Source organism: Labeo rohita, chromosome 1 (assembly GCF_022985175.1).
Source record: "Labeo rohita strain BAU-BD-2019 chromosome 1, IGBB_LRoh.1.0, whole genome shotgun sequence".
In the NCBI taxonomy this organism is placed as follows: Eukaryota; Metazoa; Chordata; class Actinopteri; order Cypriniformes; family Cyprinidae; genus Labeo; species Labeo rohita.
In genome coordinates, this window is record NC_066869.1 from 40,838,338 (window position 1) to 40,863,056 (window position 24,719).

Genomic DNA, 24,719 nt, shown 5'->3' on the forward strand with positions numbered 1-24,719 from the left:
AAATATTCTGCCACACTTTTTTGTTCCGTGTTTGGGTTTCTTGTTTATTACACAGTTGTTTTTTTAATGTATTTTGTGACGTGTTCGCTTGACCAAAAACTGGAATTTATTTATTATTATTATTTTAAATATTATTTTTTATAGCAGGACGTTTGCCTGTAGGTGGCTCAGAAGAGCCAAAGCCTAAAAAACAGCAAAGCCTAAACTCTCCCAAAGGATAAGCAAATATGTCTCGTTACGTGTAACCACGTATTCAATCATTTAAATGACTATGTATATGATATATGTATATATATACATTCGTATATACACACACACAAATCATCCACAGTGTACTCCACTAATACTGGCACCCTTGGTAAATATGAGCAAAAGCGGCTGTGAAAATAAACATGCATCGTTTATCTTTAATCTTTCATTCAAAAAATTCCGTTCATTGAAGTAAAACAATTGAAAGTAGGGGGAAACTCACATTATGAAATAAATGTTTTTCATATTGGCCACAATTATTAGCACATCTAGACTTACTTACGAGTAAAATATTGCTTAAGTATACACCACCAGTCAACAGTTTTTAAACAGTAAGATTTCTAATTTTTGTTTGTTTGTTTGTTTGTTTTTTAAGAACTCTCTTCTGCTCACCAAGCCTGCATTTATTAAAGCAAAAGCAAAGCAAAGCAAAGGGGTAAAAAAGTAACATTTAAAAATAGTTTTATATTTTAAATAGCTGCTTTCTATTTGAATATATTTTAAAATGTAATTGATTCCTGTGTAATTGATTTCAAAGCTAATTTTCCTTAAGAAATTCTGATTTGCTGCTCAAAAACAAAACATTTATTATTATTGTTAAAAATAGCTGAGTAGGTTTCTTTAATGAACACAAAGTTCAGAATAACAGCATTTATCTGAAATAGAAAACTTTTGTAACATTACAAATGCCACGTTTGATCATAAATAAAAGTATTCATTTCTATAATTTCTTTCCCAAAAAAAAAAAAAAGAAAAATTAGGTGACTCCAAGCTTTTGAATGGTATAGTGTATAATGTTCCAAAAGCTTTTTATTTCAGATAAATGCTGATCTTTGGACCTTTCTATTTACCAGGCAATATTTGGCTGAGAAACAACTACTTGAAAATCTGGAAATATGCAAAAAGGGTGCAAAAATAAATAAATAAATAAAATGTTGTGAAAACCGGCTTTAAAGTTGTCCAAATGAAGTTCTTAGCATATATTCCTAATCAAAAAATGAGTTTTGATATATTCACAGTTCATGGAACATGATCTTTCATAAATTGGTAATTTTGACCCATACAATGTATTGTTGGCTATTGCTACAAATATACCCCTGTGCAACTTACGACTGGTTTTGTGGTCCAGGGTGACATATTATATTAATATATTAAAACAATTTACAGGCAATAAAAGGAAAGTTTGTTTTCAATAATTTTTAATGTGCATACAATGTTAACAATTTTCGTAATTTAATTAAATATTAAATTAGTGTAGTCATAAACACATGGTGCTCTGAAGACAAAGGCTTGACAAGAGATCAGCGTAAGGCGCAAAGGAGAATAAGACTATCTTTGTGAAAAATGCAAACAATAGAAAGAAAGACAATGACAGAGCGGGCAATAAAATCACAGCAGCCTCTCTGTAACAACTAGTTCCCTAGTTCCACTGTACAATATTAAATAAAACCATCCTTCACATACTTAAACCATTTTTCAAAATCAGATACTTGATCCCAAATAATATAGTGCTTAAATGTGACTATAGTAAAAACTAGACAAATAAAAATGTTCAGGTCACATGGACATAGCACGTGATTGGCCCTCGGTCTTTAAGTCTATAACAGATTGGTTCCTTGGTTTTCGAGCTCTTTCAGTAGGTACGGCGGGTGGTATAGTCCAGTACCATGCTGGCGGCACCCAGCAGTGCGGGATCCTCAAGCTCAGATACCATGACCTTGGTCTTCTGCGCTGAGACGAGAGCACGCTGGCTGATCACCTGACGAACTGGATTCTCGTAATGCACCGCCAGGACACCAGACAGGATCACCAGAGACGGGTTGATCATGTGCAGGATGTTCACGATGCCCAAACCCAGGGCAGTCCCCGCTGTTAGGGAACAGAAAAAGAGGCTGTCAGTGCTTTTCTTCACTACAAATCTGTTTGAAAATAACACGTACTCGAATGTGCATCTTACCGGTGTGAAGTACACTTTCAGCTTTGGAGTTGCCAAGGCGAGCCGCATTGATGAGATGAACAGCGTTCACCTGTTCTTTGTTATTTATAGTCATTCCATCCACCATCAGCAAGTCCTCTGTCATCGAACATGAAAGAAACATAATTACAATGTTTTACTTTAACCTGGCAACATTTCTTATGCACAGCTCTTCTATTACAAACCCAACCGTAGGATGTTACTATTATTTACTGATTCTGAATTATATACACATTACCAGTCAAAAGTTTTTGAACTTTTGAAAGTTTTTTTTTTAAGTCTCTTCTGCTCACCAAGCCTGCATTTATTTGATCCAAAATACAGAAAAAACAGTGATATTGTGAAATATTTGTACTATTCAAATAACTACTTTCTATTTGAATATATTTTAAACTGTAATTTATTCCTGTGATTAAAGCTAATTTTTTAGCATCATTACTCCTATCACATGATCCTTCAGAAATCATTTTAATATGGTGATTTGCTGTTCGAGAAACATTTTTTATTTTTATTAATATTATCATCAATACTTAAAATGCTGTTCTTCTGAACTTTCTATTCATCAAAGAAACCTAAAAAAAAATCTACTCAGCCATTTTCAACATAATAGTAAATGAATAAATAATAATAATAAATGATTAATTATTAATAAATAATAATACATGTTTTTATTTAAATGTTTAAATCTTACTGTTCAAAAACGTTTTACTGGTAGTGCATATAAAACAATTTTTTTTTATTGTTATGAATGTACTGGTAATTCAGTGGAACCTTATTGTGAAACATAAATTCAAATAAACCGTCACTAAAATAAATGAACATGACATCCATCACATTTTTGACACTGCCACACTACAGAAAAACGTTAGTAGGTGTCGCTGCTCTTACGGTGCATTGTCAGCTAACAATAAAAACCACACTGTTTGTCATATCAGGGCTGGGTCTATTTTTGTCTTTAAAGAACGTATAGATAAAGGCTTCTTGCAAAATATGAGGTCTGATGAAAGGAAATTACATGTTCAGACAAATAAAACAATAGCGAGGGTTTACGTCACTGTTAACGGTGACGTTTTACAAGAACATAAACCAGTTTAGTTGTTCACTATCAAATGAAACAATGCGACAGTGTGGGCGAGGCTGATAAGCGTGTTTGAGTGTAACTGTTGACTGCCTCACCGTCATGAAGTCTCTTGGCTTCTCTCTGCAGGGCGAGACCTGAGGAGTAGGCCTCTATGCAGCCGTGGCCCCCACACATGCACTCTGGTCCTTCCAATGAGACCACGATGTGTCCCAGTTCCGCCGCGCAAAACGTACTGCCGTGGATCAGTTCATTATGCTGGATTATACCACCTCCAATTCCTGCACATACAAATGCAAGGCAAAGGTAATTCCAGGCAGAATCACAGAAGTCGAATATAAGTAATGATTATATCAGTTTTAGTCTTTATTTATGCAGTTACATGCTAGAAATCTGTTTGATGTATGTACATATACACTGTAAACACACCTGTAATAGTTAAAGAGAAACCATTTTTTCACATTGTTTCCTGGTTCATTCCCAGATAAAGATTCAAATTACTGCCACATGACTTGATTAATCATTAATCGCAAAATAAAAGTGTGTGTTTGTATAATATACGTGTGTACGTATATATTTAAAAAAATATTTATATTTATATTTTAAAATATAATTCATTTCTGTGATTTCAAAACTGAATTTTTACCATCATTATTCCAGTCACATGATCCTTCAGAAATCATTATAATATTCTGATTTGCTGCTCAAAAACATTTATTATTATTATTATTATTATGATGATGATGTTGAAAACAGCTAAGTAGAAATTTTTCAGGTTTCTTTGATAAATAGCAAGTTCAGAAGAACAGCATTTATCTGAAATAGAAATAAGATTATTAATGTTTTTATCATTACCTTTAAATAGTAGAGTGTATAATGTTACAAAAGCTATTATTTCAGCTAAATGCTGGATCTTTCTATTCATGAAAGAATCCTGAAAAAAAAAAATGTACTCAACCACTTTAATCATTGATAAAATAATACTAATAAATGCTTTTTGAACAGCAAATCAGCATATTAGAATGATTTCTGAAGGATCATGTGACACTGAAGACTGGAGTAATGATGCTGAAAATGCAGCTTTGATCACATGAATAAATTACATTTTAAAATATATTCAAATAGAAAACAGTTTGAATAGTAAAAATATTTAAAAATTGTACTGTTTTGCTGTACTTTGGATCAAATAAATGCACGCTTGGTAAGCAGAAGAGACTTCTTTAAAAACAATAAAAATCTTACTGTTCAAAAACTTTTGACTGGTAGTGTAATTTAGACAAAAAGACTTAAGCTGTAACATTTTCAAAAAAAAAAAAAAGAAGGGGAAGGTGGCTGCATGACAAAGGTTAAAAACAGTAAGATTGTAGTAACCTAAATAACCAGTGTGACCAGTCTGACTGCTTTAATTCCAATGTCTGTTAGGTGTAATTTGTTTGCTTTATCAAACAAAGGGAAAACCCACCACCCCAGCAACTAGAAGTAAAAGATGCAAATAAAAGGGACAGACCGGTTCCAGTGATAATGGTGACAAAGTTCTCCACGCCTTTCCCATGGCCAAACTTCCTCTCAGCAAGGGCGGCGCAGTTGCCGTCATTATCGACCCACACAGGGAGATGAAGGGCGCTAGAAAGAGGCGTGCGGATGTCCACTGAACTCCACTCGTTTATTAGCTTGGTGGAGTGGAGGACTATCCCATCTTGTGGGTTCACACGCCCCCCTGTGCTTACACCTGAACGAAATAGACAGCGAATGAGTGAGTAAATTTATAGACACATTAAAAAAAGACGCAGGACAAATGTAGACATACCAACACCCAGGATTCTGCAGTTGAGGTGAACAGCGTCAGCCATGGCCTGTTTGCACATGGTCAGCATCAGCTCTATCCTCTCCTCAAACGTCTTAGGATTCAACTGGGTATATTTCTTAACCACCCTACCCTGAAAGACAAGCACATACATACAACTTGCTATTAAACCACCACAATAAAATTCTGCAGGAAAAATGACACTGTAAATTATTTCAACTTTAATTTCTTAGCCCAATTATGTTCCGCAAGATATATACTACCATTCAACAAATTCTCATTTTATTTCTAAATAAATTAATACTTTCAGCAAGGATGCATTAAATTGATCAAAAGTGACAGTAAAGACATTAATGGTACAAAAGATTTTTATTTCAGAGTTCCTATTGAACAAAAAAAATATAGCACAAAAAAATCAAGCCACAAAACTGACGATTATTGAAATGTTTCTTGATAATGACAATTGTTTTTTGCTTAAATAATAAGAGCTGTTTGAGCACCAAATCAACTTATTAAAAAATGTGTAATGAATAATGATGCTGAAAGTTCAGCTTTGCATCACAGGAAAAAAATTACATTTTTAAATATATTAAAACGCATATTATATACAAAAATGTTTTTAATTTTAAAATTAATTCACAATATTACATTTTTGTCTGTATTTTTGATCAAATAAATGCAACCTTGGTGAGCACAAGAGACCTTTATATACCCAATACTTTTGAATGTTCATTTTAATGCATGCAAATTAAAAAAAAAGGATACCAATAATCTCTCCTTGCTACCACAGATTGATATATTTTTGCTTTTATATATTTGATTTGATCATTTGTCTTGAACCTGTACCTCTCCATCACTGGAAGTATGGACCATGTGATAGTTATACACCTAAACCAATAAAACACCTGGTCAAATTGCAGCATTTAAGTAGACATTCAAATATAGGTGGAACTTACTTTATTATTTTAGACAGTTTGAGCACAAGTACCACATATATAATGTTTATAAACTAACAGGTGAATATATCAGCCAACACAACAAACTGGCTGACACTAATTTTGAGAAGAATTATGAACGGACTTTGAGATTTTTAAATGGATATTTTCTGTTTTAAAGGAGACCTATTATGGCCCTTTTTACAAGATGTAATATAAGTCTCGGGTGTCCCCAGAATGTGTCTCTGAGTTTTAGGTCTAAATACCCCACAGATAGATTATTTTATCATTTTGAAAATGCCTATTTTGAGTGGACGCAGAAACACGCTGTTTTCGTGTATATCTCTTTAAATGTAAATGAGCTGCTGCCTACCCCCCCCTTTTTTTTTTTTCAGAATAGGGCTGTGCATGTACAGCTACTACGCCAGATACTCTGCTAAAAAAAAAAACCATCTGTTTAGTTTTAATTATCATGTTTATCATGCTGAAATGATGCATTTTAAACAATATTAGCTTAAACTTCTGATCTAGGGTTTTCTGAGCATACACATATGGGTGACCGTTTTTCCGCTCCGATCAAAACATCACACAGGTTCTGCCCACTTAGTGGCACACCCACTGAGAAACCTGATTAAAGGACTCCAGTTATTGGCGATTCTCTAGAAAACAAAACTAGAGGTATTTCATATTGCATGGTGGGAAAGTACCTTCTCCTACAGAAAAGCATTAAAAACGGCTAGATCTGATTATTTTTTGTCTCTTTAAGAGGAAAACAAACACAACCCCATATATTTATTCAATACAGTGGCTAAATTAATGAAAATAAAGCATCTGTCGGCGCCAATAGCCTTGTGGGCAGTGTGCCGACATACAGCGCTGTTGCGCTCCGGGCATCCCGTGTTCAAGTCCCCACTCGAGGACCTTTCCCGATCCCACCCCCACTCTCTCTCCCACTTCGCTTCCTATCAATTCTGGTTTGTCCTGTCACAATCTAGGTTAAAAGAAAGCATCAACAGGCGTTGGCATTTACCAACAGCACAGCAGTAATGAGTTCATGAACTACTTTACTATTAGAGATAAAACTGTAACCATGTAGCTGTCAGCTACAGTATCGCATCAGTGATTCACGTCTTATTGCGCTTAAACTTTCAAATACAAATAAGTTTAAGTTAAAAACACATGAGTTGCAAAAACACTTGGTTATGTCTGTGAAGGTAAACAGCTGGAAAAGAAATCACATGCTTATATTAGATTTGTGTGGCAGCGGCGTAATATACGTAAATAAATCAATAAATCCACTGTTCTCATCTCCTCTGAGGCTGAGAGAACAGCCAACAACAGTTTGCTTTACTCAAACTTTTGCCATGGCGTTAGTACTGGTACACCATTGTCGCTTGCGAAAACTAAATGACGGCGCCATGGGTGGAAACAGTCCACGTCACGGGGAGCGAAATCTGAGCAGCTCGTTTTTTCACAAGCTTACAGAGATAGGTTTACCAAAAAAAATTTACTGGGTTGTTCTTTGTCACATTTTCTGGGTTGGTAGATGCACTGGGGACCCGATTATAGCACTTAAACACCAAAAACATCAAATTTTCATGATATGTCACCTTTAAAACATTCATACACACACACAGAAAGAGCTGATTACAAACAACCCTTCTGATCAAACCTGCCACTGTTGGCTTTAGTCAGACTTGTGTGTCGGATTGATGAAATATTTACATAAGTGCTGCACATCCTGCTGCATAAAACACGTCACAATCTGGCAAACACACAGATGCCATAAGCAAACACAGCTGTACTGAGAACATGGAGCACGTCCTGCATCTTGTAACAGCTGAATTGGATCTCAACACCTGTCTCAAGAGGTTTGCTCTGCATACCTTCATACTGACGATGGCGACACGCAAGTTTGTCCCCCCCAGGTCTACAGCAAGGGCACTTTGTGTCTCCAAAATGTGGTCGATATCTTGAGAGAAGCACTCTTTCACCGGCGGGAAACAGAACTTTTTCTGTAGTGGCTCAGAAAGGTCAATGGACTGCATGAACTTCAAGATGCGCTGGACCGCATTTCCATCACCGTAGATCTTGGAGCTAGTGGACAAAGCCAGAACACACAGGCCATGTTAAGGGGCTGAGTTTACTGTTATGTTACATTTGAGTTATCTAAAAATGGCCAAAAATCAGCCAATTTATTTAACTACAATAATATGTGATGATTTAATTAAAAATCAAATATGCTAAATAATGGCTGATAAATCAGCTTGCATGATATCGGTTTATGAATAAATTAGGCCAGTGTTTGTATTGTTAACTAAAACTATTAAATATTGTTTTCATTAATTCAAATAAAGCTGAAAAAAAAAAAAAAGAATTTAAATATGAGATGGAAAGCATAAGTTGCCTTGGTAACTAACTGAAATAAAATAAATTGATATTCACTCATAAGCTTAAATTCTATATTAAATTCAGTGTTGTTAACTAACACTATTATAAATTAATTAAAATATATTTATATTTGTATTAAAAATAAACTAAAAAAAATTACAGTTGTCTTAAATGTGTAGCATTGACAACTCACAGAAATAAACAAGTTCCAGTTGAAGTACTAAAATTACTAAATTGCAAACTAAATTAGTACTAGTTACTAAATAAAATGGAAAAATAAATCCTCAATAGAATAAAAAAAAATAGAAAAAAAAAAAACCTAAAACTTGACATAAAATTTAACTGACAACTGAAAATACTAAAATAAATGTGTAGTTAAATGTATTTATTTTTTTATTAAAATATTAATAATAAAAAGAATAATAAATATAAATTAAAAAAAATGTTTTTTTATCATAATATATAAAAATTCATTACCAAGGGTAGCGTTTTCCAAACTGCAGCTGCAGGGCATGGTATATTTTATTATGCTTGTCTGCATCTCGCACATGTAGGACATTTTCCCCTATTCCAAAAAAAACATGGATTTGTAAACCTGATCCATTAAACTAAAAGTTTAAACACTCAGTTACAGATTCAACATACTGCCTTAATCTCCTCTGTAAAGCTCGGTAATTCATATTCATAATCTCACCTGTTTCTCGACCCGTCTGGCGGGTTCCCAGGTTAATGACAGGTGTTCCGAACGCTCCGGCCTCACGAACGCCACAGCTACTGTTCCCGATCATGCAGCCGGCATGTGCCACCAGCTGGACGAACTGTTCAAACGGAACATGCTTTACCGCACGGAAGTTCGGATGCTGCTCGATTCCCAGCCGCCTCATCACACGAACCATTTCCTTACTGCCTACATGACACAAAACACAAAGCAGTACGGTATTAATGGGGCAAAATTCTATTACACTTCTGTAGCATTTATTCAGAGAATTAATTCAAGGAAGAATTCCTGTTCACTGTGGATTGTTTCAACTGGTAAAGTTTTTTAAACATTTATTTCGAATGTCTGGCTCGTAAGAGTTATAATTCCATTTTTTTTTCAGTTTACATTCAAATTAAACTACAATTATGATACATTATATTTAGTGTTATTAACTTAAACTACTAAAAAATGTTTAAATAAGCTTAAATAAAACTAAAGAAATATTAGAAAAAAACATTTTCTTGGCAACTAACAGAAATACATTTTTGTAGAAGTACTAAAATTATTACAACTACAACAAAAAAATAAAGCTAAATAGAAATATTAAAAAACAAAAACCTCAAAACTAAAATCTAAACCAAATTTAAAATGAAAACTATATGAAAAATGCCAAACTAAAAGCTAATTTAAAATATGAATAAATACTTAAATAGTATAAGTAATACTGAAATAATACTGGTAAATATAATAATATAATTGTTATGATCATTGTTTTTATGATTGTTCTACTTCCTTTTTTGTGATTGTTTTTATTATTGTTTTTATGATTATTTTTTATGATTATTTTACCTCTGTGTATGAAATGTGCTATATAAATAAACTTGCCTTGCCTTGCCTTGCCTAAAATAACATTGATTATATTGTGTCTGCATTTTTTTGTTTCTGATTTTTTTCACTGTAGTTGAAAAAACAACTATATTTTAACTATTAACATAAAATTACTCATACTATGATACACATTTTTGGTCACGCCACCCGCTCCCTCCTGTGTTTCTGTAAACACTTCCATTCAACGGAAGAAACAGCAACTCTGCTTTGACTGCTGCTTCAGTAGTGTCTAACTATCATTAACACCAAACTCTAAACAAACTGCTAAAGTGTTTTGTCTGTTTCTAAAGCCCTTGTAAGTTATCTTACACTGCTGATAAAAAACTGAGGGTCACATAAAGCCCTTGAATCTGAGAGAAACTGTAGCTGTACTCAGGAAACAAAAGTGTATATATAATGTTAACAGTGGGGAAAGTGGGGAAAAAAACTGAGAAACATCAGACAGAAGAAAGAAAAAACAGATAATAACTGACCTGCATCAATATTTGGGAAGAGAATGAGAGTTCTCTTGTTGAAGGAGATGAGGGCATCCAGCATTAACTCATAGATCTTAATGGAATTCTTGATGTCTGTGGTAACAGGATGCTGCAGAGCTACAATATAGTTCTCTTCCTTCACATCATCCCCTGTTTAAGGAAAAAAAACAAAAAACATCACATACCCATAAAGGATAGCGATAGTAGCTTTTAACAAACTTAAAGGGATAGTTCACCCAAAAAATGAAAATTCACCCTTATTTTCTCGCCCTCAAGCCATTCCAGGTGTATATGACGTTCTTCTTTCAGATGAACACAGTCGGAGAAATATAAAAAATGTTCTGGCTCTTCCAAGCTTTATAATGGCAGTGAATGGCTGTTGAGATTTTGAAGTCCAATAAAGTGCACCCATCCATCATAAAAATTACTCCACATGGCTCCGGAGGGTTAATAAAGGCCTTCTGAAGTGGATCGATGAAATTATGTAAGAAAAATATCCATATTTAAAACTTTATAAACCATAACCTCTAGTTTCCGCTAACTATTGTACACATCGTTTCACTTCAGAAGGCCTTTATTAACCCCCCGAGCCATTTGAAGCACTTCTTATAATGGATGGATGCACTTCATTGGACTTCAAAATCTCAACAGCCATTCACTGCCATTATAAAGCTTGGAAAAGCCAGGACATTTTTTAATATAACTCCGACTGTATTCGTCTGAAAGAATAAAGTCATATATACACCTAGGATGGCTTGAGGGCGAATAAATCATAGGGTAATTTTAATTGTTGGGTGAACTATTCCTTTAAAATTAGTTATGTGCTGTTTTGATTGCATAGTCTCAATCATAGGACATACCAAGCCACGACTTGATGATATCTGTATAATCGTCTCGTTGGTGGGCGGAAAGCAGCTTGTCGTATGACGGGCAACCTGCCAATAAAATGCGAGAGTGGTCTTCGCACATAGAGATGAGGTGTCTCTCGGCCGAGCGCGTGCAGACGGCGTGATAGTGTGCCAGTTTGGAGATGGCGTGGCGAATGGAATCATCAATGGTTCCGCTCACTTCTCCACCTTCCAGGTGCAAAATGCGAATGTTCATTAGAGCCGCTGCCGTGGCCAAGGCCAGAGCGTCAAAACGGTCACCGTGAATGAGCAGAATGTCAGGAGCGAGACGCTGAAGTACGTCGGGAAGCTTCACGAGCGCGAGACCCACGGACTCCACCATGGCAGCTTCGTCCTCACCACGAACAATGGTGTGCAACTTAGAGCTGATATCAAACTCATCCTGTTTAATCATACGGAACGTGTTTCTGGAAAAGAGATAAAGAAAATACTTAATTAATTACACAAGCTTGTGCATCAGCAGCATCACATGCATGCATTGCGGTACTCTTGTGAATGTGCAGCGAGGACTGACAGAAAAGAAGTAGTTGTTGAATAAAGTTAAGTTGTTATTTTTGTTTTCTTTGTGCACAAAAAGTATTATCGTAGCTTCATAACATTACGGTTGAACAGCTGATGTCACATGAACTATTTTAACAATGTCCTTACTACCTTTCTGGGCCTTGAACGTGGTAGTTGTGTTGCTGTCTATGCAGGGTTAGAAAACTTTTGGATTTCATCAAAAATATTTTAATTTGTGTTCCAAAGATGAACGAAGGTCTTGCGGGTTTAGAATGACATGAGGGGGAGTAAGTAATGACAGAATTTTCATTTTTGGGTGAACAATCCCTTTAATAGGATGCATTCTAATGTTTCAGACAACTTTGACACTACCAGTCAAAAGTTTTTGAACAGTAAGTCTCTTCTGCTCACCAAGCCTGCATTTATTTGATCCAAACTACAGCAAAAAAAAAGAAAAAAAAAAAAAAAAAAAAAAAAGAAATATTTTTACTATTTTAAAATGTAATTTATTTGTGATCAAAGCTACATTTTTAGCATCATTACTCTAGTCTTCAGTTTCACATGTTTTTTTCAGAAATCATTCTAATACACTGATTTACTGTTTAAGAAACATTTTTATTTATTTATTATTATTATTATCAATATTTAAAACAGTTGAGTACATTTTTTAGGATACTTTGATAAATAGAAAGATCCAAAGATCAGCATTTATTTGAAAGAAAAAGCTTTTGTAACATTATACACTATACAATTAAAAAGCTTGGAGTCAGTATAATGTTTTTTTTAATACTTTAATACTTTTAATACTTAATACTTTTATTTAGCAAGGATGCTTCAAATTGATCAAAATTGATGATAAAGACATTTATAATGTTACAAAAGATTTTAGTTTCAAATTAATGCTGCTCTTCTGAACTTTCTATTCATCAAAGAAACCTGAAAAAATTCTATTCAGTTGTTTTCAACATAATAATAATAATCATAATACTAATAAAAATTGAGCAGAAAATCAGAATATCAGAATGATTTCTAAAGGATCATGTGACTGAAGTAATGACGCTAAAAATTAAGCTTTAAAATCATAGGAATGAATTGCATTTTTTAATATATTTAACTAGAAAACAGTTATTGTTAATACCAAACATATTTAAAAATGTTACAGTTTTTGCTGTACTTTGGATCGAATAAATGCAGGCTTGGTGAGCAGAAGAGACTTTAAAAAACATTAAAAAAAACCTTTCGACTGGTAGTGTAAGTCATGTTGTAAATTGTTTTCATTAATGATTAATAATAGTGATTTAATGATTAGTTGTTGTAGCTTTAATATGCATCAAAGAGCAAGAAAGATCCATCACAATTCAGTATGCAAATAAATTCAAGACAGAAGATCAATTGGAATTCAGCATGCAAAAATTACAACAATGTAGCTGTAAGTTACAGTGAACATTTCAAGCCAATTTTCAAATTTAATTTTATATTTAGTATTTAGCATCAGACAGAAATGATGTAGAAAGTCCAAATGGTAACAGACAGCCTGTTGTTCATTTGCTTTGAAAAAGAGAGTCTTTGCTCCCAGTGGGTAATGTTAAGTTTACATGACCCATGGAGGAGTCAAGGCTGGTTTGGCTTCATTGATAAAAGACAATGGTTTCTAGCCACCAGCAGCAGCCCACTGTGAGAGCCAAACTCCAACCGTCAAGAGCTGCATTCCAACATTTCCATGGAAACAGTGACAAATAGTGCTGATTCACGTTCTGAAGCTCTTAAACCCAAATGAAGACAGAGTTACTGGACCTATGGCTTACCTTGTTCTTTACATTACAGCTATGAGAAGTTATCACCTAACTTACAGGCCAATACGGATCAGGATCTGTTTAAAGAAACAGTTCGCTGCTAAATGATAATTCTGTCATCAGTTACTCACCCTCATGTCACAATTCAAACATGTAGAACTTACTTTCTTCCATGGAACACAAAAAGCAAATTTGAAGAACATTTTTTTTCCATAGAAGCAGCAAAAGCATTTCGGGATCGGAAAGACAAAACTAATTTATTTTGAGTAACTCTAATCGAGCAGTCTTACCCGTAATCGTCAATGAGATGCGAACCCAGCACCACCACTTCCAGGTCAAATATTTCAGGGTGAGACTTGATGCCGAACATGATGGGTGCGAGTTTAGAGTAGTCCGCTCTGTTACAGGTGGCCACGCACACACGTAGACGTTGCTTTAACCCCTTCTCTGATTGCTCCATCTTCCCCTGTGCTTGCTGGGTCTTCAGATAGTAAAGTTCCTAAATGAGGAACATGATTAAAAATGTTTACAGTATTCTGAGAATGTATGATGAAGAAGAACAAATATGCAAATTTAGTCACAGCTTAGTCACACTTTTGCAAAACAGTTACTACATAAGAAAATCATTGCCATCCTTCCACTAGAAGACAAGAAGTCCCTGACATGTAAACTAAAGTTAACAGATATTACTACGGTATAGTGCATTTCAGCACAACTCGAATCCTGTACTGACCAATCAGCATTCCAGATTGAAAACTGATATAGGTTTTACACACTACCGTTCAAAAGACCACCCCCTATATATATATATATATACACACACATATATATATATATATATATATATATATAATTTTTTTTAACACATTTATAATATTACAAAAGGTTTCTATTACAAATAAATGCTGCTTTCTATTAATCAAATAATTCTAAAAAAAAAAACAAATAAATAAAAACCTTTAAAATATATTAGAAAAGAAAAAAAATAATATTTTATGATTTTCCAGTTTTTAGTAAGGTTGGGTTTTGACACAAATTACACAATTCGATGGAATTCTGATTCACAAGCTTGCAAATGCCAATTTGATTTAATTCAATATCAATTTATATGGACATATATATGAGGTATAGTAAATGCAATATTTTCTCAAGGGAAAAAAAAATACTAATGCTGGAAAATACACATGAGAGTCAGCTGGTACTACATTACCATAATAATGAAAATTAAAAAGTTACTAAACACTTAAATCACACTCAATTAAGTTTATAATAAAGTTACAATTACATAATTATATTTTTACTCCAATTCGTTTTATGAAATATAAACATTTAAAAGGTGGCTGTCATAAAAAATGATTTATTCAAACATAAATTAAGCATTGAATAACAGTAAAAAATTATAATGAATATGTTATATGGTGCATATATTATTAGTTAATTTTTAATTGAGACGATACAACGATCCGTCACTCCACATTAAACACTGCCAAAATGGCATTTATTGTTTGAATACTGTGATAAAAAGGACAGAATTTGAAATCGGCCAATTTGTTTCATACCAGAAATAATAAAGCACAAAGCTTACTGTGATTTATTGGACGGGTGGCGCGCTAAAATAGGCTAGACTAATTGATTTTCGGGATTTAAGAATCAATATAGTTTCGTAAAAATGAGAATCGGTTAAAAAAAAGGATTAAAAAAAAAAGAGAAAAATCAATATTTTTTTTTAACCCAGCCTTAGTTTTTAACAGTATAAAAGCAGCCTTGGTGACCATAAGAGACTTCTTTCAAAAATAAAAAAAGTACTAATTACAAACTTTTGAACAGTAGTGTATGTTTAAGCGTACATAAAAGAGAAAACAGAATGAAAATAGTATTACAGTAAATCAGAGCAAGTCTTTCATGCCAGGGGTTGCCAAACTGAGAAGGATTATACTTACATGAGTATTCCTGACCTGAACACTCTGAGGCATGAAAACAGAATAAGGAAAGAAAAGAGGTATATATTGCTATGTCACTTCATAGAGGAATATAAATCTATGCATCCATTATGAAAGTGACCTGCCCAAAAATACAATCTTGTGCCCGGTAGCACACATTGCTAAACGCTCTGTCAAAGCCAGAAGACGCCTACAAACGCTTGTAACTTGCATTTGGACATTGACCATTGACCATTTTAAAGACTTCAAAGCTGTTTTACAGGCCTAAGTAAACATCACAACTGGAAAGCAGCAAAAGCAAAGTACATGGAATATAGTGGTTATGAATATGAGGGCCAAAGTCCCACTGTATTATAGGGAAATCACCAAACCAGCCAAAGACAAACTATATTTAACTCTGTAAAGCCTGACACATAATAATAATAAGGTAGTTAGAAAAAAAAAATTTGAATTTTTGGAAACTGAATAGTTTATGCCCCATGTAGTATGACATAGTGAGGCCTCTGTATATAATCCATTTCTCCAAATCTTGTATCATATTTGATTGACTTTTAACTTGATTTTTCTAAAAATGAGTAGTTGCTTCAGTCCAGTAAATGTTCATCTTAAACAATTACTAACGATATAAACTTTACAATGATCAGATTTCACAGCGAAAAGATACTTGTGAAAACAAAAGCATGCCATCCAGCGAGAACATATTTGTGGGGACGAAGCACATAGTTGCGGTAATCTGATTTGATTTATAACTATTGTCACAAAAACATTTTTTGTAATGATTCCACATTATTACAAAAGAAACCTATCCCAAACACAGAGGAATGCCACAGGGGTGTGTTCTGGGGCCAATGCAAATAAGTTTGTGTTTTGAGTCGTCTTCTGTCACAAAGTCAAAGATGACAGGAAAACTGGGTCATCTCAAATGTAAACTGACAGAACTAAATGCCCTGACAAACCAGTTGCACCAGAGAGCTGAACCCTCATTAAAATTGTTCATTAAACTAAAAAATAAAGACGTCTAAGAGGTTTCATGAGCTTAGACACGTACAAATGCTATAGTGTATTCATGTTGGCTTTGTTTTTGAAAAACATCATTTTTAAATAAAAAAACTGAAGACAAGTCGTGTATCCAGCAAATACAAGAAATATTTTCCTTCTTTAAGCTTGAACATGGATGCATATCCGAATCAATATATTTTTCAATGTAAAACATTTTTAATGTCTTTTCAATGCATTTAAAATTTTGATAACGTTTTAAAATGCAACAGCTTCATTACTGTTCATTATGACTAATAATATAAATGCCAAACTGGTTACACCAGCTTGACATCACACAAATTTAATTTTAATTCAGACATCTTTATCATAGAAGACACTGCCTCTATGTTTTGCATTTAAATTGAATAATATGAACTGGATGAAGTGGTTTAATTTATAAGGAAAAAAAATCTAGTCTAAATAATGCAAGGCAAAAATCAAATCTCAAATGGTGTGCAGAATTATGTGCGTTCTCAAATTGATAATTTTCACTAATAAATCAACATCACTATCACGTGCCACTGAGAAATACAGTCTTGCAGTACGATACTGTTCAAACTTGAAATGTCACAGCGTTTTCATCAAGCTAGAAAACACAAACTGGTTAAACTGGACCAAATGAACATACGGAGAAATGAATGAATGAATGAAATGAAGCAAGTCTTGTGTGTGCTTTACAACAAAACCGTGTTTTTGCCAAGATCATTTCAAAACAATGCGGTTTACCTTCATGGTCGTTAAGATTTTTTTCATATTTGTAAGCCTTTAATGCTCACCACGGCTGTATTTTATGATGAAAAGCAAAAAAAATGTAAAAACAGTAATGTTATGAAATATCAATACAAATTGATTTAACTGTTTTAACCATTTGAATACATTTTAAAGCTGTCAAATGATTAATCGTGATTAATCGCATCCATAATAAAAGTTTTTTGTTTACATGTGTATACTGTGTATATTTATATTTATAAAAATACACACATACAGTATTTTTTTTTTAATATTTACTTGTATTTACATGTATATATTAGTGCAGTCAAACGCGATTAATAGCATCCAAAATAACAGTTTTTGTTTACATAATATGTGTGTATATTTATTACGTATATGTAAATACACACACATACAGTAAATATTTTAAAATATATGTATATATTTAAATAACTGATATTATATATAAATAATGTTAATTTATAAACATATTTATCTTTAATATAATACATCATATAATACATGCATGTGTGTATATTTATATATACATAATGAATATGCACAGTACACACACATAAATTATGTAAACAAAAGCTTTTATTTTGGATGCAATGAGCCACAATTAATCGTTTGACAGCACTATATTCTTGATATTATACATAAATGTTTTTTAATATATAAACAACATTTTTCTTAAATATATACATGCGTGTGTGTGTGTATTTATATATACATAATGCACACAGTACACACACATATATATTATGTAAACAAAATCATTTATTTTGGATGCGATTAATCACTTGACAGCACAAAAAATTTATTTTACTTCTGTGAGGGGAATTTTCAGCAGCCATAACTCCATTTTCAGCAGGTATTTCTTATTTCTTATTAATGTTGAAAACATTTGTACCGCTTAATATTTTTGTGCAAGCCATGATAACTTTTTTAGAAAATCTTACAGACCACAAACTTTCAATGATAGTGTACATGTGCTGTAACCTGAACCTGACATTATATAGACGTGTATGTGGGTTCTTCACACAGAATAATGACTTATTCAAAGAATCAGTCGCATGTGATTTTACTCTCGTGGTATGACATTAACAAGATCTCAGACAGTACAGTGTCTGTGCTGTATTACCAAGAACTGTCTACAGAACATCTTCAAGGCCAACTCCCATGTGTCCCCCAAAAATGAGGTTACAACAGCATATGGCATAGTTTAAGGCAGTGCTAGGCCTTTTGGGAAATCTTCATCACTCTCACAATTGTCCTACTATGAACTAGAGGGATTCTAAGGCACTGCCCATCTGTCCCACCAGCCTCATCTACTCCACATAAAAATAAAAATCAGAAGACGCGTCGCTAATCCCATTCCGACTAAGTGAAACTGAGAAACCCAGCATGCTTCCAGCTCACACACACTCATCATCCCTGCTAAAAGGCATCACAAGACTATAGCTGAACACTAAACATTACAACCGGGGGAGGGAGAGGATAGAAGGAGGCAGAAGGAATGAGGAAGAAAAGCAAATGACAAAATGGCATCTGACTCACGTGCGGGTTTTTAGCATGTCCTGGCATCATAATGTGTGCAGTGTTTTCTTTCCCGCTGCTTTCTCAATCAAACGGAGCCCTTTTCTAGCTGTTCTCTCTCTATTTTGTGTCTCTGACAGCCATTAGGCAAAAGGGAGGAGGACAGCAGCGCCCTGCATGCTTCACACAAAGCGGAGGGCGGAGTCAGAATAGCTATTGAGCACTGATTGGCTGTCTGAGAGAGGGGTGAGGAATTGTGTTTCCGTCCCATACACAGAACTCCAGAAAGGAGTTTAAAGTGTTTAAAGGCAGGGAGAATAGACACACACACACACACACAACTGTTGCCAAGCATGCATACACAGACACATCCATCTTTGTAATAATCAACATCTTACTTCCTTTTAGCAGATGAATAAGAATATACATTCCATTATATTACTATAATTCCACAACACACTTTCACCGTTAAATACCTTCATAATTGTGATATATATAATATTCTGTAGCTAAACAGCAATATTTTTGCACCTTGAGACTTATTCAGAGGGATTTTTAGCCACCTAAAAACACACTTGTTGTTTTTTATATACAATATCCTAATCTAATAATATAATAAATATTTTTTAAAATAAATGAACAAATAATTTCCAAAAAAACATACAAAAATTATCTATATTAAATTATACGTTATTGGATATTAAAAATACAAATAACAGACAAATAAATTCATTAAATTAAAGATAGCTCAGAAAATATTAATTAAATGTATTTATTAATTAGAATACATGTGTGTGCATTAATAAATGTATATATATAATATTTGTAAAATGTATTAATATATGCATTGTACTGTTTTTGTACTAATGTAATAAATAATATTGTCTTGCTAAGAAAGCTATGCTGATATGCAATGACATAAAAGGCAACATTTTTTGCATATTTTCAAATTATAGCCACTTTACCATATTTTTTTTCATTTAATTGCATTTTTTAAATTAAATATATTTATTCATTAGAATAAATATGAACAAATGTATATGTAAAATGTATTAACATATGTATATATTGTATGCATTAATATAGTAAATAATATTGATATGTAAATATAGTAAATATTAATGTGACATAATTTTTGTTTATCATACATTATTCTGAATTACTTTTCAATGAAGCAACCCAAGATCCACCCAAGAAAGCAAAATTTAACTCATATACTCTATCTCTGTCATCGTGAAAAAGAGCCACGTCCTCATAACTCGTCACCGCCACGCTCAGAGTGACGGAACAGGTACGGCGTGCTTCTGTTTGCAATTGCAATCTCTTTAGCCATTCCTATCTTTTCATCTGTAGGGGTGTGTTGTGTGCTGAGCATTAAAATTAGGTGTGGTTGGCAAGGATCTGTATCTGTTTGCATTTCAACTTTTACATCCTTAAGCAGAATTTACTGTGCCTACACACATCTTTCCAAGACCATCCCAATTTTTTCCTTTTGACAATTTTTTCCTTTTGACAATTTAGACTGTCTGAATACCACTGACATTGATCTATGCCATATCAGTGGGAGTGCTCCTTTATTTAAATACAGATTTAACACCACATTGCTATGAGTTTCAAATAAGGCATACCCAGTTAAGTCGAGTGAGGAAGCGGTATGAAACAAACTTACAACGTGCTGATCAAGGCAAGAGCTTCAACCAGATGTGAGAGACGAGCCAAAACATACAGACAGAGCTACTGCATGCAGTCTGTTCCTAAAGCTGCATCACTGATACTGGGATAATTCACAATAATACAGACAAGCGTCTGAAACTGAGGCACATCTTTATCAGTGGACAACAGGTCCATCAAAACAAAGGGAAATAGTGCCTTCTACAGGCAGAACCAGAGACAAGCACATGACTAAAGCCATTTTGATCACAATAGATTCTCAGTACAACAGCACTAGATGAATCTGGATGTGCAAATGCCATAGTCCCATTGCAAGGAGGCATGAAGAATGCAGATTTGGCTAGAGAAAAAAACGCCTATGTCTGTAATTTAAGATGCCTGAAACAGTGACAGGAAGGACAGCCAATCATCACAATGTGTCCCGCCAGAGATGTTTGAGAACAAGCGACTTGGTGGGAGAGTGGAGGAAGCAAGAAATGGCAAATCTGGTGCGGTCCAAGAGTACGAGACACATGGTAGTACTTAATGCACCTGGTGGATACACAAAATACTCAATGCAACTTTTGGTAATGACCCCCTCATTATGAAAAACGCCTGTGAAATTTGTTCAGTTTATCTCTCTGTTGTTTAACTTATCATATATTATATATTGCTATAAGTATTACATATTGTACAGTACCAGTCAAACATTTTTGAACAGTAAGTTTTGTAATGTTTTTTTAAAGAAGTCACTTCTGCTCACCAAGTATTCTGATTTTTTTTAAAATAACTATTTTACTAAAATAGCTATTTTAATATATTTTAAAATGTAATTTATTCCTGTGATCACAGCATCATTACTCCAGTCTGTAGTGTCACATGATCCTTCAGAAATCATTTTAATGATGCTGATTTGCTGTTCAAGACTTATTATTGTTATTATTATTATTTATTATTATCATTATTGTTGTTAAAAACAGCAGAATAGAATTTTTTCAGTTGTCTTTGATGAATAGAAAGTTCAGACAAACATCATTTATCTGAAATAGATATCTTTTATAACATTATAAATGTCTTTATTATCATTTTTTTTTATCAATTTAAAGCATTCTTGCTAAATAAAAGTATTGATTTCTATCATTTTATTCCCAAATAAACAAATAAATAAAATAAAAATTATACTGACCCTGCTTTTGAATGGTATAATGTTACAAAAGCTTTTTATTTCAGATAAATGTTGATCTTTGGATATTTCTATTCATCAAAGAATCCTGAAAAAAAAAATACTCAACTGTTTTAAATATTGACAATAATTATAATAATAATAATAATAATAAATGTTTCTTGACCAGCAAATTAGCATAATAGAATGATGATATATGATGCTGATGAAGAATAAATTACATTTTAAAATATTTTCAAACAGAAAACAGTTCTTTTAAACAGTAAAAATATTTCAAAAACTGTTACTGTTACTGTTTTTAATCTACTCTTAATGAAATAAATGCAGGCTTGGTAAGCAGAAGAGAAAAGAAAATTAAAAAAAACAAACACTGTTCAAAAACTTCTGAGTGGTAGTGTAAGTATACATATAATTGTAAGTATCACCTAAAGATTATTACTATATTTCTTTACCATGTAATACATTGCGATATTACCATAACACAATGTTTTTCCACTTGATATCATCTTTGTAACATACTACATTCTGTAGTAACAGTGTTACAGAAAAACACTAGGAAGATCATACAAAGTCCGTATTTTTCTATCATCCTTACCTAAATACTGACTACACAAGAAAGTTATATGAGCTGTGAAATAAAGTTATTAATAAACCACAGATGACGAGTCTACAGTAAAGGTAACGTGGCGAAAAGTTTCGCGTGTGCTTTTATACACACACCGCTGCTGCTGCTCGTCTAAGAAACGCTAGCAAGCTGTGTTAGCACATTACTTACGTTTGACACGATTATCTGTAGTACATTCCCTTCCGTGATAACAGGTGTTATAGAATCGAATATACCGAACGCTGGTATACTTATTAAATCACCAACCGAGGAAGACTAATCGGCTGTCAATGCTAAACGACGATAGCGCTTATGAGAAGGTTCTTCCTCTGTTTCTACTGGAGAAGTGGGCGCCTTCACAGCTCACTGCTGACACCCACTGACAGGAATTAGTATTGACTGTATTGTAAAAGCAAAAATGTTGTACATTCAAATAATTAAATATTGAATATTATTATTATTTTTTTATTATTATTTTTTTTACTGAAATCTCCATCAGTATAATCAAAAACAAATCTCTTGACCATTGTAATTTTTTGATATTCATCATTAACATGGATATAACGGTAAAACACAACTTTCCTTAATAAAGCACATTCAACTAAATATTACTGTAATTTAAACATAGATTCTTCTAACATTATGTGAAGATTTTTAGTAATAGCAACCATCAACAATATTATAAATAATAATATAAAATAATATTTCACCCATAGCTGATGGAGGTTACATAAAATAGACCAGAAATATATATAAATAGAGAGAATGGGACAAATATCTTGTATGGTTTTGTGTCTGTTTGTTAATGAGGAATTTGTGGACAGTTACAGTTTTTATTTTTAAGTACAAAAAGGCACAGAAGGACCCAAGTGGAATATTATTATTATATTTAAATGTAATGTTTATTGTAATTAATAGTGTTATTATGGTTTTTTTTTGGAAAGAAATTATAGAAATTAGTACTTTTATAAGACATTTATAATGTAACAAATAATGTTTTTTATAATGTTTTTTGTAGCAGCGAATCAGGATATTAGACTGATTTCTGAAGGATCATGTGACTGGAGTAGTGATGCTAAAAATTCAGCTTTGAAATCACAGGAATAAATAAAAATGTCAAAATATATTTAGATAGAAATCTGTTATTTTAAGACTTATTATTATTATCATTATCATTATTGTTGTTAAAAACAGCAGAGTGGAATTTTTTCAGTTGTCTTTGATGAATAAAAAGTTCAGACGAACATCATTTATCTGAAATAGATATCTTTTATAACATTATAAATGTCTTTATTATTATTTTTGAACAATTTAAAGCTTTCTTGCTAAATAAAAGTATTGATTTCTATCATTTTTTTCCCCAAATAAATAAATAAATAAAACAAAAATTACACTGACTCCAAGCTTTTGATAATGTAACAAAAAGACAAAAAGATTAATATTTCAGATACATGCTGTTCTTCTGAACTTTCTACTCATCAAAGAAACCTGAAAAAAAAATTCTACTCAGTTGTTTTCAACATAATAATAATAATAATAATAATAATAAATGTTTTTTGTAGCAGCGAATCAGGATATTAGACTGATTTCTGAAGGATCATGTGACTGGAGTAATGATGCTAAAAATTCAGCTTTGAAATCAAAGGAATAAATAAAAATTTCAAAATATATTCAGATAGAAATCTGTTATTTTAAGACTTATTATTATTATTATTATTATCATTATCATTATTGCTGTTAAAAACAGCAGAGTGGAATTTTTTCAGTTGTCTTTGATGAATAAAAAGTTCAGACGAACATCATTTATCTGAAATAGATTGTCACACGAACCGAGTCACGTGAGGTCACAAGGACCCGGAAGTAACTTCACGCAGGTATTTAAGCAGGAAGTAGGTGACTATCCAGCACCAGACATTGAGTTTCATGCGAGGCTCAACATCAGGTCCCATCTCTTCGCCAACTCACGTGAGTAATCTCTCTGCTCTTCGGAGCGCTTTATTTACCTGTTTGTGTGCGTGTGAGAACGCAGATTTCTTGGTGGAAATCCCAACTCCATTTTGGAGCGTTCTCAGACCAAATTGCGTGGTTTACCTACTCACTCATGTGTATCCGCGTTTGAGTTTTCCGCTGCGCTACACGGGGACATATTTCGATCATTCATTTCTGGTCTGACTCCGTGACAGAATGTCTGGTCCCGAAATGGTCCCGGCGGATTTGGAACAACTGTGGGGTGTGATCCAGCAGCAGACCGTGGAGATCATGAGTCTGAAGCAGGAGATGGTGGGACTTCGAGCGGAGGTTACCGCGCTTCGTGCCGAGACCGCCGGTCTTCGGGCGGAGTGCGGGGCTCTCCAAT

The 24,719-nt window shown here is 33.3% G+C and overlaps 1 protein-coding gene across 6 annotated transcripts; it reads right to left on the reverse strand.

Moving 5' to 3' along the window:
• Positions 1-1,431: 1,431 nt before the first annotated feature.
• On the reverse strand, positions 1,432-22,702 carry gne (glucosamine (UDP-N-acetyl)-2-epimerase/N-acetylmannosamine kinase). 6 transcript variants are annotated; one of them, XM_051113958.1, is made up of 14 exons: positions 22,535-22,699; positions 15,639-15,662; positions 13,989-14,197; positions 11,357-11,811; positions 10,494-10,646; positions 9,127-9,339; positions 8,910-8,997; positions 7,928-8,138; positions 5,953-5,994; positions 5,110-5,239; positions 4,810-5,031; positions 3,401-3,583; positions 2,207-2,323; positions 1,432-2,118 (listed from the first exon to the last, which is right to left on the reverse strand). In XM_051113958.1, exons 3-14 carry the CDS (start codon positions 14,156-14,158, stop codon positions 1,883-1,885), a joined length of 2,220 nt encoding a protein of 739 aa, XP_050969915.1. In that variant the 5' UTR covers positions 14,159-14,197; positions 15,639-15,662; positions 22,535-22,699; the 3' UTR covers positions 1,432-1,882. The 6 variants fall into 6 exon arrangements, with proteins under 6 accessions (XP_050969915.1, XP_050969873.1, XP_050969905.1 ...); XM_051113916.1 differs by lacking the exon at positions 22,535-22,699 and adding an exon at positions 18,948-19,105; XM_051113948.1 differs by lacking the exon at positions 15,639-15,662 and having other exon boundaries at positions 22,535-22,702.
• Between the last annotated feature and the right edge of the window lie 2,017 nt (positions 22,703-24,719).